General features: G+C 34.6%; 1 protein-coding gene across 4 annotated transcripts in view; it reads left to right on the top strand.

The window, feature by feature from the left end:
* Window positions 1-13,338, top strand: part of MIPOL1 (mirror-image polydactyly 1) — a 326,266-nt gene extending 312,928 nt beyond the window's left edge. For 2 of the 4 annotated variants that reach the window (XM_067028563.1, XM_067028566.1), the window contains exon 11: window positions 11,972-12,102. In XM_067028563.1, coding sequence (XP_066884664.1) covers window positions 11,972-12,041 — 70 coding nt within the window. In that variant the 3' untranslated portion in view covers window positions 12,042-12,102. Of the gene's footprint in view, window positions 1-11,971 lie in introns of all 4 variants that reach the window. The other 2 variants (XM_067028562.1, XM_067028564.1) reach the window with 2 other exon arrangements.
* The last annotated feature ends 4,727 nt before the right edge of the window (window positions 13,339-18,065 follow it).

Raw genomic sequence — 18,065 nt, 5'->3', positions numbered from 1 at the left:
CTACACATTTCAATGCAATTATTATACATTTAATCAAACTTATAAGTGTTCAGTCCTGAAGGCACTGTACTAAATATGCCTATAAAATATACTGCAGTAAGGAAACAGATTAAGTTCACTGTCAGACTGTGTCTGACTTTCTTGACAAGTTTAATGAAGATAAAATTCATTATGAACAAATTTATTAGGTACCTTACTACTTGCAGTAGTAAAATATTAAAGGGAAATCGTATTTTTGGTAAACATGGTTAAAAAGAACCTAAGAAGGGAAATCAAATTCTCTTAATTAAAAAATAGTAGACTGATTAAAATCTACTACAAAGCACCTCTACTAATTTTGGAATTTGTATGTGGAATTTTGCTGTAACCCATAGCTGAAATCTAAAAACATTGCTTCTGTTGTGTTTGATTATTCAATCAAGATAAGGTAAATATAAACAGACAATGTAACACTCTATCACCTGTAGTGACCTTAGAATTTAAAGCTTAAGGTGAATGGCTAAAAGAGGACCAGGGTGGGGTAGGTAGTAGGAATTGTTGGGGTAAAGTTTCTATAAACTGGTAATATCTAAACTGTCATATTACTGTGTAAAAAAATTGTCTCACCATGTATGGCCTTTGGGATATTGTCATACATTTTACTTCTACATAGGTATACAATAATAATTTTGTTATAGTTTTTGCTTTAAACAACCAACTATTTTTAAGGTGATTTAAAAAGTAAGAACAACCTTATTTTATGTTTACCCACGTATTTACCATTTCTGGTGCTCTTCTTTATGTAGATCCAAGTTTCCACCTGTTACCATTTTCTTTCTTCCTGAAGTATTTATCTTTTGTACAATGCAGGGCTGTAAGTAATGAATTCTTTCAGCTTTTGTATGTTTGAAAATCTCTAACTCTCTCTCTTTCTTTCTTTCTTTTTTTTTTTTTGGTGTCTTCATTTTGTGAAAAAGAAAACTTTTTTGCTGGCTATAGAATTCTAGGTTAACTTTTTGAAAACTATTTTCAGATGTTGCTCTACTGTTTCTGGCTTACTTTGTTCCTGCTGTCATTTTTATTTTTGTTCTCTATACATATATCCTCTGGCTGCTTTATGGGTTTTCCCTTCATCGCTTTTTTTAGCCAATTTGATTGTGATGTGTTATAAATTTCTGCATGCTTCTGTGCTTATGATTTGTTGAATTTCCTGTACTGTGGGTTTATAATTTTGGCTATTTTTTTTCAATATTTTTTGTCCTCAAACTCTTTCCTCTCTTCCGGAACTGCTATTAAATGTATATTAGGCCACTTGAGATTGTCCTACAGCTCATTCATTCTTCGTTCATTTTGGGGAGGGTCTCTTTTTCCTCTGGATGTTTTATTTTGGATAGTTTCTATTGTTTTGTCTTTAACTTTACCGGACTTTTCTTTTGCAGTGTCTAATGTGCTCTTCTCAATCCCGTCCAGAGCGTTTTTCTTCACAGACATATTTTTCGTCTCTAAAAGTGAAAATTGGGGCTTTTTAATGTCTTTCATCTCTTTCCTTAATTTTTTCATGCTTTACCTTATCTTCTGGAATATAAAAAATATAGTCATAAGAACTGTTTTAATGTCCTTGTCTGTTAATTCTATTATCTGTTCTATTTCCAAGTCTGTTTCTGTTGATTTCTTTATCATGAATTATATTTTTTTAGTTGAAGTATAGTTGATTTATAATATTATATTAATTTCAGGTGTACAACATAGTAGTTCAATATTTTATAGATTATACTCCATTTAAAGTTATTACAAAATAATGACTGTTTCCCTGTGCTGTGCAATCATGACTTGTATTTTTCTGCTTTGTATGCCTGGTAACTTTTTTGGATGCCAGTCATTGTGAATTTTAACTTGTTGGGTATTAGATATTTTTGTTTCTCATTGAAAACTTTCAAACTTTCTTCAGGGATAGTTACATTATTTGGAAACAGTTTTGAGAGACAGAGACAGAGACAGAGAGACACAGAGAGAGGGAGAGACACACACACACAGAGAGAAAGACACAGAGAGAGAGACGAGAGAAAGGTTCAGTAGGTGGGACCAGAGCGCCTTTAGTCTAGGGCTGATTCCCCCCACAGCTCAGGCAGTCGCCCTCTGAATACCTGATGCCCTGTGCAGTAGTTTTCTCTGCTCTGACTGGTCATAACCATGTGTGAGTTTTGGTCATTGTTCTGCCTGCACCTTTCTGGCCGTTCTTACCTTAGCCTTGGTAGTTTACTTACACACGTATGCTTGTGCATACTCAGAGGAAGGCTGAAGGAATGCTCTGTCTTTCTGTGCAGCAATTTTTGTTCCAGAATTCCCCTCTCCAGTACTCTGACTGCAAATTCTAACCACCTCGGCCTCCCCAAATTCTCAACTCTTACGTTCTCGACTCAGGGAAGCTGCCAGGCTCTGTTTTGTTCCCCCTCCTATACTCTGCTCTGTAAACTTGCCATATGATAAACTGGGGTAATCTTAGGACTCCATTTCTTTCCCTTCCCTCTGGGAACACTATCCTGTGCTGCCTGTTGTCCAAAGTACAAAAACATTGATTCATGTATTCCCACTGTTGCTTTTGTTGTTGTTGTTGCTTTGATTTTGGTGGGTCTTTTTCTTTTTTTTGTTTTGTTTTGGGGTTTTGGTTTTGTTTGTTTGCTTGTTTGTTTGGTTGGCTGGTTTTTTAAGGTGGGGAGGGTAAATGTGGTCCCTGTTATTCCATCATGGCCAAAAGTATAACTTCTCCTATAACTCTTTTAAAATGTCATCTTCTTAATGTCTAGCTTCCCTCTCCCCTGTTGAGAAATCAGCTGTCAGTCTTAATGTTCTTCTCCGAAAGTAAAATCTCTGTTTTCTCTGATTGCTTTTTAGATCTTTTTTGTTGTTGGGTTTTGGAGGTTGTTTTGTTTTGTTTAGTTTTGTTTGGCAGTTTTATTTTATGCCTAGATGTGATGTTCTTTGCTTGAGTTCATAGACCTGTTAAATCTCTGACTTCATATCATTTGTCAGTTTTAGAAAATCTTTGCTCAGTATCTTTTTCCCCCTCCTTCTGTGACTCCAATTATATCTATATATTTTTTTTCACTGTGTTCCTGCATATCTCTTCTGTATTTTCCATTTTTTTCTCTATGTGCATTAGTTTTGAATTTTCAAAATTACCTGTCTTTTATTTCACTAATCCTGTCTTCTGCTGTTAAAGCCATCTATTCAATTCTTAATTTCAGATTCTGTATTTTTTAATTCTACAGTCTCCTCTTGATGTTTTTGGTACATTTCAATTCTCTGGTGAAATACTCATCTTTCTAAATATATTGTCTCCCCTTTGCTTGTAACTATAAGAAACTATAGTAACTTAGTTACTATAAAATAGTACTTAAAAATCCATGTCTGCCAACTCCAATATCTGAATCACCCATGGGTCTTTCTCTATTGTCTGTTTTGTTTCTAGGTGTCTAGATGCATGGTCCTGTGTCTTGGCATGCCTATCAATTGTTGATTTAATGTAAGACATCCTGATCCTCCAGGTGATTTTGTTTTCTACCAGAGAGGGCTTAGCCTTTCCTCTATTGGAAAGATTGAGTGGAAGCTAATCACCTTAATCCAGTCAGGTATGCTGAGTTGAAGCTGGGTTGCAGTTTGAGTTAGGCTGTTTTCTCTGGTTTGCCTCTTTTCCTATGCGGTAGCTCACTAGGCTTTCAACAATGAAGGTAATATCTTCACTCCAGTCCTTTTAGATATTCCCATCTGAGCTTTTTTAACCTCCCACTTAGGACAGCCCAGAATTTGCCAAATACTTTGAAGGGAAAACTAGGCATGTGTTTCAGGCCCCTTTGGTTCTCCTGGTCTGTTGCTCCAGCCCTGAAAGATTGCCAAAAGCTCTGCTGGTTTCCCTGTCCCTAGCAGCAGTCTTCTGCCAGGATGAACCCAGAGGCAGCAAATGCCTTCAGGGGAAGAGCGACTGCAGACCATCAGTTTACCTCTCAGTTCTTTCTTCTCTGGAATCTTAGTTCCTCTAGTATTCTTTGTTTCAGCCCCTCTTTGATACTTTTAAACAAATAGGGTGTGTATTTTGTCCAGCTTTACTAGTTGTTCCTTGGCAGGAGCGTTGGTCTGCCATGAACAACTCTGTTCTGTCTGGAAGCAGAATTCCAGTGAGTTTTAAACTTGTTATTATATTTTTCATTTCAGGAAGTTATATTTTGTTCATTCCCAAATCCATTTGATCATTTTTGTTGTCTCGTTTCTATCTCATATTTTCAGCCCCTTTTTAATTTTCTTATACATTTTAAGTGTGCTTATTCTATACTTCTGATTATTTTTAAATCTCAAGTATTTACTGCTCCAGTTTTGAGATTATTTATGCTAGCTACATTTATCTTGCCTTGTTTCTTTAGATGTTTACTGATTCATGAATGTGAGCTTATACATTTTAGGATTAGTCTCTGTGGGTCTTTTCAGTCCTGAGTTGAAGGTGGGTTCCTTCATAGAGGCCTTGCATTTGCTTCTGCCTGGGAACATGTATAGGCCTTAGCACACTTTAAAATCTTAATTTGAATTTTATGGGGCCACTTAAATAATAATCTGGGATGAAAATCCACATGAGGGCTAGCTTGTGTTTATAAAATTCACAAGGGGAATATTCTTTTCTATCCTCCATTCATAGTCTAAGATTTCTCTTTGTGGGTGGGCCCTGGACTTTGTCCCCTATCCCCTACTCCATTAGGAAGCCGTGAAAACCAACGCTCAACTTCACCTCTATCATAAGTCAAATGCTCTCAAGGTAAAAACTGCCCTTCATGCTTCACATACCATTAAGGGTTCCCAGTTTAACTTAGGTTTTGGCCTCTCGGTATTCCTTAGCCACTTGCCAACATAATGATGCATTTGAGGAGATGTTTGTAATTTTCTGTCCAACATTTTTAGTTGCTCACTGGAGGTTGCTCAATGGAGGTTCCAGTTCCATCATAGTAGAAAACTCTAGTCAGGGCTGAATGTTATTAAATTTACACACACACACACACACACAGAGGTATAATTATACTACTAATAAAATGTTCTGAATTTAGTATCACTTGTATACATGATTAAAATGAGTAGGTAATAAATTTACCTTCCAAGATCTATAATTGCAGCTCTTTGTCCCCACCAGTAACTACAAGCAGTTTTTCATTAGAGAAAAGAAAATGATTGAATAATCCAAATTAGCCTGGGCAAGAAAACTAACAGCTGCCTAAAATGAAATGTTTGAGTTATGAGCCATGTGCCACTTTGGTTTATCTGCAGCCAAAAGGTTCAGAATCCTTGTTCAATTAACCATGTTGCTTGGGAGGGACTGGTTGCCCTGAATAAGAGCTGCCTGGTGATGAGTAAGAGGTATCCGTGACACACGAGTTCAGACCTTGCAACTCTGTTTTTGTTGTTTGAACTTTCTTCTCTGTTGTAGCTAGGGATCCAGCATGGAATTTAAACACTTGTGTGGTAACTCCATTCCTTCAGCCATTGTGTTGTTAAGCTCTAGCTAACGAACTTTTAACACTGGTTCCATGTAAGGTAAGACTTAGAAAACAGCAGCAATCAAAATTTCTGGCTTTATAATTAAAAGCATATGTCTCTCGGAAAGTAAAATGCTCCTGCCTGTCTATTCCAACCGATCCCCTCAATAATAGCGTTCATAACATGTATGAAAAATAAAGAAATAAACCAAGGTAACACCTAAGAAAGCTTAAATTAAGAAGTGGCTTTTATTTCAAAAAATCACACCTACTGTAACAGAAACTTCAAAATGTATACTTGTTTTAAAACTTAGGAGCTTTGCATAAAATAGAGAAACCAAAATTACGTAATATTCGAAAAGGTAAGAGCTGCCAAATGCACCAGTCAAATATACTTTGTCTCATGTGGACTTTTCTTCCTCGCCAACAGTTTTTGTTGCTTAGGGAGATCCTCCTGATAATGTCACAAAGAATGTTTCTCAAACCCATATAGATTATGTACACATTGGCTTTTTAAAGACAAGTTTGATTTTAAATCTCTAAGCTTCGTTTTGCTTCTGAACACTGTTTTGAAACAAAAGCCAGGTGACTAAAAGAGAGGAGACTGAATTTTTTTCCCCAACTTATAAAGAAGTCCTGAAGATAATTCTGGAGGAGAAAATTCAAATATAGTTTGAACAGTGATATAATAATTTGACATCAAATGTCTCAGTGTTATTGCTTTGAAGAATTACTCTTTAATGTGTACACCGATTACTAATGTCTTACATCATAGTCTTACCACTTTACAAAATTAGATTTGCTTTTTGCATCTTATTTTCTTAAATTATGGTCATACTCTGAAGAGTAATTGTATACTTTTATTTAGGTGACATAGAGGAACATGAATATGTAATCTCATTTGTCAAATAAGAAAAACTTGAAATCAGTTTCCTTTCAATTAAGACCTCAATCATGTCATATAATCACTTTATTTCTTCTTTTATAAAAATTGCAACAACTTTTTCAAGAATTATAGCTACCTTGTGGACTGTAAGTTTAAATATTGCAGATGTTATTATCTTTAAGTTGCAATAAGACAAACAGTGGCTTTATCATTTCTAGAATCAAAGAATGAAGAGTGCCTGTGTGCAAGTTTTCTGGGCCCATTTTGGAATTTTCTAAAAGAACCAATTGCCCAAATCATACATCGAGGTTCTGATATGTTAGTTTGTTTTTCTATGGATGGCAGGAATATTAATAAAAGTGATTCATTTGTACTAATACCTTAGACCCTATGCTACTCCCCATTTCAGTTCCTACTCTATACTTTTATTATTTAATTCATTTGCCATTTTTAATCCTCTACTCTGTCATATTCACCTTCATGAGTTTATATCCAATTCATCCTTCAAGAACACTTTTATACCACCTCCTAACATGAAGCTTTCCCTAATTCCCCACCTCCACCCTACCACCAAGTAGAAGTTAATCTCTGCTCTGTATGATTTATAGCCCTTCCTTCATCTCTATTAGGGCAGTTATTAAGTTCCCTGTTGTTTCATTATTCCTGTACTATCTCCCATTAACATGCAGCTTCTGGAGGTCAGAAATTCAGTCTTGTTCATATTTCTTTGCACAGGTAAATAATTTATGAATAATCATTTTGTTAATGATGAAACCTAAATTTGCAAACTATATTTTTGTTTTATAAACATCTGTGTAATCTGTGTTTCTAAAAATATATGACACTGAAAGATTAAGATTTGAGTATCCTTTTTTTAAAATAGTGGTATTAAAATATACTATTATGTCAAATTATCTAGCACCTGGCACATTACCAGGTGAAACATTGAGTTTACCTGAAGACTTTAACTTTTAATTGTAATCAATTTAAAGTGAAGAGTTTTGGGGTTGGGGAGGGGGTAATATGTTTGATTTGATTAGGTTTGTTTTTTTAATCAGATTTTCTTGTGTTTCTGTTAAATTTTTGTCCCATATAGTCCATAGTTTGAAATTTCACTCCATGATGAAGTGAAGATGTGGTTTTGTTGTCTTGGAAAGTTTACCCAAAATTTCCGGACCACAAGAGAGGTCATTTAAATCTTTATTGAACAACAGTAATAACTAAATTGCTTTCTGGAGCCAAGTATGTCAAAATTCACAGAAAGGGAGAAGGCAAGCAATGTATAAACCAGTGTGCATGTTTGGGTGCTTTCTGATGATGCTACAATCCACTTTAAATCATGATTTCAAATTCAGTAATTCCTTATTTCCTAAAAGTAACTAAAGTCTTCTGAATTCTGATTATTTTGATAAGCTTTCTTGAGATTTTATTTTCTGGTTCTTTATTATTCTTTCAATACCTAAGCCCTATTCTAAGATATTTGAGAGCAAAAGTAAATTGTGCATGAACATTACCCACCAAGCTGCAGCTTCAAAAATTAATATTTAGTTACTAACTTTATTTTATCTCTATTTTAGTCTCCACCAGCTTTCATCATGCACCTTGTTAAAGGAAGATTCTAAAGCTTAAAAATGACTACCATTCTTCAATAAATAGGTCAGTTATATCAAAGGCTTTTTGAAACACTTAAGCATAGAATATTCACTGCACTTTACTTGTGTGACCATGATATTAACACACTGAAAACCTTTAAGTTCCCTAAAGAAGACTTTCTTTTTATACATCTTTCCTAGCTGTGTCTAATCAAATTATGTTTTTCAAGATAGTATGTCCTTTTCTGAAATTATTTCTAGTATGTGCCTCACACACAAAGTTAACTATCTTGGTTATAATTGACTGCCAGCAGAAAGACTCACTTTTGATAACAGTATTTTGTTAGTAATTTTCTAGGACATACATCTTCTTTCCTCATCAAGAAATAGTAAACCCAAACTACCAACATTGTTTCCCATGTCAAAAGATTAAAATCATCTTAATGAATAGTGCTCAAATGCTGGCACATGGCCAAATGAATAATCTTTGTCTTAAAGTAGCAAAAAGTGTAAGACACTACCTATGTTAAGACTTGATTTTCTTTAAATTAATCATACAATAAGTGAAAATGCTGTAGATTCTTAGCTTTTGTCTTGAACATCTGAAGTTCTCTTAGCTAGTAATTTTTTACTTAGATTTATATCTTTAATCCTAGGATCTCCCATCTCTTTGAAACCAGTTAATTAAAACAGATAATCACCTTATAGAACTTTCACATTGGGGTAAAATGAGAAAAAAAGGAACTGAGTAACTTTCATATACGACGTAAGCAGGCATTTTCAGAGCTAGAAGTACAAATGTGCGTCCATTCCTAAGCTCCTGCTTCCCCGTTTCTGTTAAGAACTGAAACCTGTGCCACCATGGTTAATGTTTTGACAGATTTTATCATAAATCTTGCTGTTGTAAATTTGCCTTGAGCCAAAATTTAACATGTTGTAAGCTCAGAAACAGTTTTTGCTGTTAGTCATGAGAAATGGAAATAAATCAATTATGCTCTTTTGAATGATAGGAGTAGAGAGTTTAACTCTTTAAAAGTTACACATGACTTGAAATTTGAGAGAAATTCTCATTTTTTATGTCCACAACCTCTCAATTGTCAATAAAACATAAACACTTTTGTGACTCTCACAAGGGAGAATATACCAAAGGAAATAAAGTGGCTTTAATATGCTCACTAAATTTCATCACCAAAATATAATCCCTAATTTTTTTAAATGAAAACGTCCTTTGCCTTATTATATGGAGTCAAAAATTTAAGCCCTCAACATGTGATTGATTCAAAAACTATGAAGTAGCTACTTTGTTTCCAAATAATTTATCAGAATGCACTTCAGTTAGACCCTGTCTTATGGCGTCTGTCATCTATAACTACTTAGAGTATTTTATTAAACTTTAACTCCCAATCATTGCTATTCCTAACAGCCTGCAGATCTAGATACTTTTTCTCTCTATAACATCTTCAATGACCATGACCATTAATAGTTATTCATAAACGCATTTGTACACAGGCTAAATCATAGCACATCAGTGAAGAAAAAAATAAGAGTTGTAACCCAATCTTTACCCTAGAATAAATCAAATCAACAAATATTTATTGAATGTCTACTATGTGCAAATAGCCCTGGACTGGTCAGCTTTTAAAAAGCCATCCAACTTTTCACATTGACAGATCAAAGCATTATTATTTTCAAGTATTGCAGAAGCTGCTTCCATGTCCTTTAGGTGACAAAGCCTCTGAGGACCCTGCAATTACTTAGGATAAAGAAAGACAAGGAAGAGAAAGTTAATTCACGACTGAAAAGAGAAGAATAACCTAAAATATCACCAGCAGATTGCATCATATATGTGTGTGTATGTGTGTGTGAGCTTATGTGTATGAGCATATATTATATATGTGTGTATATTTATATACACATATACACACAAAGAGAAGAATGAGTGAATTTGAAAAAATAGTCTTTGTTAAGGTGACATAAGAATTGACATTTATATTTGAGTCCAGAGCTTTGCTTTAAAAATAGGCATAATGTCTTAAAAAGGAACGAAATTGGGTCATTTGTAGAGACATGGATGGACCTGGAGACTGTCATACAGAGTGAAGTAAGTCAGAAAGAGAAAAACAAATATTGTATATTAACACATATATGTGGAATCTAGAAAAATGGTACAGATGAACTGGTTTGCAAGGCAGAAATAGAGACACAGATGTAGAGAAAAAAAAACAAATATATCATAGTATAACAGATTACTCAACTTGGACCCCAGATTCTAAAACCTAGCTTTCCCTAAAGTCTGTCTTCATCAATCAACAGATTTACAATAGAAGAAGTGACTTCTAGAATGTTACTATAAAAAATTATGATAGAAGCCTAAATAAGAAGTTAATTTTATCATAAACAAGAGAAGCTACTTAAAAACGCATTTTAAAGATTCTAATTTTTATTAGAAAGTAAATAAATCCACCAGTAAGAGACAAAACTTGTATACTTTATTATACTACATTATGTATTATACTATACTCTTTTATACTATATATTATACTATATTTTATGCTACAATGGTCAATGTATTTCATTTTACTAATCTGTAAAAGATAAAATAATACACTATCTACCCACATCAAATAATTAAATGTGTTTCCTTAGTGAAGTATAAAAGGGAGGCTGTCAGTAGTTTGCAGTTTTACCAAATAGAATTAATCCTGGTAACTTTGCATAGAAGGTATATATATATGACTGATGATATTGTCATTGGCATTCTCATGGGGGACGTCTAGTGTCAATTTTAAGTATTTGTTTAGGAGAAGTAATTTTTATAAATTTTTGCCTCCTATTGGTAGGCTAAGTTTAATTTCTAATGAAAATCAAAGCAGATTCTTTTAAGTAGCACCTTTTATCTTTCCTAAAATGTCTGAAATTAATTTCTCAATTTTTCTGTGGGAAAAAAAAAACTGGTATAGCTCTATTATTCAAAGTTTATGCTTCTATTCTGAAATTGTTGCTTATTAAGATCACTTTGAAGCAAAGGTACCTTTTCATATATCTTTTTAATTATTTGATACTTTTTCATCTGGTTGTAATTTATTTTCAAAGTATACCCTATTTGTTCTGTAGTAAATTTTTGATTTCTTCTCAGTTTGTGTATAGCCTTCTCTTCTTGATAAAACTATACTATGGGCCTTCATAAATATAGCAGGCACTTTCAATGTGTGACTACATTGGTTTGGTTTCTTTTATTCATTTTCTTGGTATATTGTAAAAAATGTCTTTGGATATATTTTAAATAAAATTTCACTTGGACAATCCAGACATAATGTTGTAAGTTCATGGAGAAATATTCTCTTTAGAGTTATTTCTGATTTTCATTTCACCTTTCTTCCTCCTTTGGCCAGAATTCCCAATACTGAGACCCTCTCACCTAGGACCTAGCCTGGATTCACCTGCCCCCTTGTGGTATTCCTCTCTGAATAGTTTATTGATTTCTGAAATTTGGATTTGGTATTACATAGCCTGAGAAGATAAACCTCTTTACTCTTGTCTAGCAGTCTAAGACCAGAAAATTTTTCTTCTGTTAGTCACTGGCTAACATAAAAAAGATGAAAGGGGTTTATATTTTAATTTAATTTAGAGCACAAGAAGGAAATTGAGCACTATAAAGAAATTAGTAGCTTGGAATAAATGATAAGAATTTTGTCTAGAATCGATATTAGTGACCTTCACATTAATAAACTAAAGAGATGTTTCCAAGATTCTCATAAAGCAATTTAAAATCAAATTTTTTCTATGTCAATGTCTCCTTTTTTAGTGAGTGGGAGAGGAAAATGTTACTCTATTTTATTTAAATTTTAAATAGATTTCCTAAACCTGTCATCAAGGATGAATTCATAAATATACCAAATAAATTAAATGTTGTATACTATGTGATCAGATATTTTGGTACGTTTGACACAAATAGGTTTTTGTCTCTCTCTGAAAAAAGGAATTTTTTTCACATGCCGCAGGACTAATTTTTACATCTTCAATCTACAACTGAAGTCAATATTGAAGTCACATGGAAAAAGGATGATATAGTCAATGAGTGAACTACCTAGACACAAATTTGGAGACATTTTGTAAGTATAAGGACATAAGAATTAGGCATCTAGTTAATAAAGAATAATGTGCAGATAAAAGGGGAAGACGAAAGAAAAGCACTATTTACAAAAGTAATTTGTCTTTCTTAGAAGGAAGAAATAGATTAATAAATTATTGTTAATAAGACCCCAAGTAATTTTTAAAGACTTATTTTTCTATCTGTTAACTGTAAATATTTCTAGCAGAAAGAGTTGTCTCTATGCTGTTCCACCTCCTACGCCTATTCTTCACCAAAGGCTGGTTTGATTGAATAGTAGTGGTTCTCTGTGGCATTTTTAACATTATGTCACCTCACTTGAGATCTAGAAGAAGAAAAAGTATGCAGGCTTTAATGAAGTTGTAGTCCAACTTCCAAATTTCTAGTATTTAACGCTCCTTTGCAGCTTCTCTTACATTTATAACAGTTGACCTACTAACAGATTCCCAGAAACCCAGGTCCAAATTTTGGCAGGCTTACCTCACCTCTTTGTCCTTCCAAAGTACATAAATGCTAAACTGTGTTCACAGTGAGGAAGGGAGAGTCATTCTAATGAGACTTTTAAAACCAAGACCCTTTCTGCTCCCTACCAAGTTCCTGCCATTCTCTCCAAAGGAATAAAGTTTTGTCAGTGTGCTCTTGGCATAATTTCTTCAGCCTGGATTAAACACAGGTGACTGAGAGTCTACCTTATCTCCACAGGGCATTAGTCACCCTATAAAAGTTAAATTTATTATGAAATGCTTTGTTTGTGTTAACATATATCTTCTCTGGGAAGTTGGAAACAAAGGCATGTCCTTTAAGACTCCATATGGGGAAAACACATCCTCCTGTGGAATTTAACCTTAATTTGAACCAAGATCTGTGAAAGAAAAGCACTTTAGTGTATTGTTCCCTTGCTCCACCCCTCTATTCCCTTATCTAAATGGGGTTACTGTTGCTTCGTGTTTTTTAACTCTTCCCATTCCAAATCTTGCTTTCCTGAGTTTAAAATAATCTTAGAAGTATATCAAAATAATTGTGGCAAACAACTCTGCCTTGCTTTTTAAGTATGAGTGGTTTAATTCTGATATCTTTAAAATTAAATAAATATATAGCCAGTTTATACTTATATATCTTATTGTTCATTACCTTGTTTTAACAAATGGTACATTGTAAAGAATATTTTATTTCCTGAAAATCTTTTCTAAGATTCACTTACTAGCAAACATTGTCATGTATGCATAGTTTATGCCTTATTAGAAGTATTTGAAAGACTAATTTTGACCTCTGTTTTCCTTCAGTCTGTTTTCATAATCTTGCAGTGCTTTCAATGTATCTAAATCCATAGACACTCCAAGGCTTCTTTTTAAAAGTAAAAGCAAAATCTTCATGGCTGCTTCCCGCCCTCATAACAGACAAGTTGTTTATAAGCAGCAGAGAGTATTTCCCGAAAAACTTTTAAGTTTACATTTTTTAAAAATTTTGCTCTTATGAATACTTGAAGTTTCTTTTTTTTAATTTTTATTTTTTAACGTCTTTATTGGAGTATAATTGCTTTACAATGGTGTGTTAGTTTCTGCTTTATAACAAAGTGAATCAGCTATACATATACATATATCCCCAAATCTCCTCCCTCTTGCATCTCCCTCCCACCTTCCCTATCCCACCCCTCTAGGTGGTCACAAAGCACTGAGCTGATCTCTCCGTGCTATGTGGCTGCTTCCCACTAGCTATCTATTTTACATTTGTTAGTATATATAGTACTTGAAGTTTCCTTAATAGCATCTACCAACAAATGTAATTATTCAAGTGATTTTCCTTTATTATCTTTTATTAAGAAAAAAATAAATTTGAGTATAAGCTTAGATATTAATTTTTTAAATATGAACATGATATTTAACTTGACAAGTACTCAATTCTTGTACTCAAAATAACTATCTTCAGCATTATTAAATTGAAAATTTCATAGCAAAATAAAATTCATAGCAAAATATAGATTCCTACAGTCACATATTTCCTTATTACATAGTATATTTTATTTAAACTATTATATTAAAATTAGTTTGATAAAGATTTTTTTAAAAACTATGGAATACATGCACAATACATTTAGGACGTTAGGACATTTATCACAAGAAATATCAAATCAGGGCATCATTGTTCTCCACTTCAGCCCTGCCTACAGTTATTAGTTCCACCCGAATCAACCCTCATATGACATTTATTGAAGCTTAGTTTCTACCACATGTTAGCACTTGATTATATACTATGTTGTTATTTAAATTCATAATATGTATTATTTTTCATGGAAATTATAAACTCACAATAATAATGAGTTGACAAATGGAACACTTTAATTTACCTCTTAGACTCAAATCCTTGTTTCTCTTGGAATTTGCACTGCATTAGACACTGGTTTGATACAAACTTTCTTAAAAGATAACAGCCCTATACATCTGTTGCCCCCAGATTTTTCCAAGAATGACTTTGGATGACTACCCATGGCATATATAGATGCCTGTATAGCATATCATTTATTCATGGTCCTACCATAAGATAACTGTAAGAAGATCTTTCACAGGAGTAAAATTGTCAAAATGATAGATGAACAAGATAATGGGAAAAGTGGTAATAAGTATAAGACTGAAAAGGCAGATGTTAACCAGAAACAAAGAAAAGAATGAAAAGTGTGGACATCGTAGATGATGGTGAGAAGCACTTTGGCAAAAACAAAATAAAGGAGCAGGACTTCCCTGCTGGTGCAGTGGTTAAGAATCCGCCTGCCAGCGCAGGGGAGATGGGTTCGACCCCTGCTTCGGGAAGATCCACATGCCCCGGAGGAACTAAGCCCGTGTGCCACAACTACTGAGCCTGCTCTGTAGAACCCGCAAGCCGCAGCTACTGAGCCCACGTCCCACAACTACTGAAGCCCACACACCTACAGCCCATGCTCCACAACAAGAGAAGCCACTGCAATGAGAAGCCCGCGCACCGAAACGCCCCCGCTTGCCGCAACTAGAGAAAGCCCACACGCAGCAACAAAGACCCAACGCAGCCAAAAATAAATAAATAAAGGAGCAAAAGGGAGAGAAAGAACCAAAGATAATTCCAAACATACACATGTATGAATTTTGGTGAATCCCAAAATATTTGCAAAACTGGATAAAAGAGGGTGTTTGTGTGTGTGTGTGTGTGTGTGTGTGTGTGTGTGTGTGTGTTTATAACAATGTAGACAAGAGTGGTCTTCACATATTACATTTTAAAGATGTCAGGATGCGGCAAAACAAAATAATAAAATACTGAGCATCTTTACTGACCATGAGCTCTATTACTAGACAAATACGTGTCAGATGAAATTAGAAATAATAAATGAGTTTGTTCATGAAATGTATTATTGTATTAATTCTTATTTTATCTGTGAATCTCCAGCACTAGCTAGAACATACTGACCATAGGAGACACTTTAAAACATTTAGCTTAAATTAAAATTGTCCTTACCAATGAAATCATGATAGAGTCACAAGAATTACAGATGATGTACTGTGGCAATGGGTAAGGGCTAGGGGACAAGAGAATCAACTGTAAAGCATCTAAGTCCTATTAATATATTAGTCATTTAAGGTCATACAAATAATTTACGGTTCAAGTGAAGGTGAAAGTAGTGTTCTCAGGGGATATTTTTCTATTCTGGTTGTATTTGGAAGTCCTCAGGACAGTTTCCCCATTCTGATTATATTTTGGAAGTCTTCAGTATTTCTCTAAAAGTATATCTTGATGAGAGGATTGAAAGAGATAATAGAGGGGGTATTTGTTTTTATCAGTAATTCAGACAATACCATCCCAAGTGCTGGGGATACAAAGTTGAATAAGACACAATTTCTATCCTCATGGAAATCACAATCCAGAGGGAATGACAGAACTGTAAACATTGTAATGTAGTATCATAGGTACCATAATAGAGGTAGGCTCAGATGCTTTGGCAGAACAGAAGAAAGTGTATCTTGCCCTGTCTATGAGATTAAAGAAGGCTTCCCAGAGGAGACGGTGTTGGAGCGAAGTGCCATTGGGATTGGCAATTAAGGAGGCCATGATGACTTTGAGAGAAATTTCTACTGTAATGAGAGACAAAATCCAAATTGCAGTGAACTAAGGTGAATGAAAAATGTAGAAATAGACACAGTGAATATAGACTACTTTTGCCTGGAAATTACCTTCTAGCTCTTCTTACTTGCTGCCTCTGAAAAGATTTAATAAGGAATTTCACATTGCATAGCACAATTAAGTGCAATGATAGTAATGGATTTCTTTTTCTGTGTTAGTAAATAAATTGCATTCCACTTGTACAGGCTCAAGAGCATAAGTCCTTCCAGCAAGAGCCTTAGCCCTGAAGGAGGGTCATATCTACACCTTTGCATTATGAATGTCTTTGATCCCTAATTCTATTCCTTTTTCTATTCAGGAATTTCACAGTCTCAATTGCAAAGTGTAACCTGATGAAACTTTCTATTTCTTTCCTCTCTTCCAACTTTCTTATAATTTCTCTTTGTACCTCTAACTGCATATCCTCAAGTGATTCAAATATTTTATTGTCCATACATTATCTTTCTAATGCTAAATATTACCTGCTGAATAAACCCCAAAGTTTTTAGAGAATTCAAAGCCCTGCAGACTTTTGTTCCACACTACTTTCTCAGCTTTATCTTCCTGTAGCTTCCTCTTTCAGGCTTCAACTTCACCTTCCCCTCTATGCACACTGGTCTTTCTGGCTTCCATTTCCTGACACTGTTACTTCCTCCTGGAACTACCGTCTCCCTGAAATCTTATATCTAAAACCTATCTGACACTTAGGTCTTAGTTGTCATATTCACTATTAAAGCCTTTCTTAATTTTCCCACATATAGATTTTCTTCTCAACTCTTAGTATTTATATGTGTGTCTCTATGCCTTTCATTCATTCATTTATTCATTCATTCAACAAACCTTTACCGAGCAGCTACTACATGCCAGGAACTGAAACTGCCATTTTCTACTTTTTTTCCCATGGTTGAACAATTGTTTTATCTCATCACTCCTATCAGACTGTACATTCTTTGAGGTCAAGAATCATCTGATATAGCTCTATAACTATCTATTACAATGTTTTACACATAGTAATTGTTCTACAAAAATATATTGACGATATTAATGAATAAATTAATCTCAAATGGAGATTCATCCCCTGAAATTCAATTAGACAAAGATAGTACCCAAATCTTTTATCCTCCCTGCCATGAAATTCCATCCTATTATCTGAAAGAACACAATCTGTCACTTCCTCAGCTTAACCACCTTAAAATAGCATTTTTTTAAAAAATGGTATTTGATTTCCTTGTACTTATTCTCTTACACTCCTCCTTGTCTTCAGCTCCATCCATTCCACTGAAAGAGTCCACAAGTTATAGTATTAATCAAATCCTTCCACTTACCTCCATCACTACCTCATTTAGCCGGTGACCATACTACGGCTTCCTTCTTCTTCTTTTTTTTTTTTTTTTTTTTTTTTTTGCTGCGGGCCTCTCACTGTTGCGGCCTCTCCCATTGCGGAGCACAGGCTCCGAACGCTCAGGCTCAGCGGCCATGGCTCACGGGCCCAGCCGCTCCGCGGCATGTGGGATCTTCCCAGACCGGGGAACGAACCCGTGTCCCCTGCATCAGCAAGCGGACTCTCGGACCACTACGCCACCAGGGAAGCCCTACAGCTTCCTTCTTGAAAGGATCACTCAACATCAGGCACTTCCTTCTTTCAATCCACCCTACGTGACTTAGCTTTGAATGTAAACTCAGATTATATGCCTTTTCATATCTTTCCTTTTTTCTTTCTGTAGACATTATAAAGCTGTTTAATACTAATACACTTCCATTTCTTCCCTAATCTTCCATCTTCTTGCTATTTGCCAACAATCTTTAGCTTAAAATGTCCTTCACCTCCGGAACATTCTACCTCTTTGCTTCCATCAGCAAAG

The sequence above is a fragment of the Kogia breviceps genome, chromosome 3 (assembly GCF_026419965.1).
Source record: "Kogia breviceps isolate mKogBre1 chromosome 3, mKogBre1 haplotype 1, whole genome shotgun sequence".
Classification (NCBI taxonomy): Eukaryota; Metazoa; Chordata; class Mammalia; order Artiodactyla; family Physeteridae; genus Kogia; species Kogia breviceps.
This window is presented reverse-complemented; position numbering and strand designations above follow the sequence as displayed.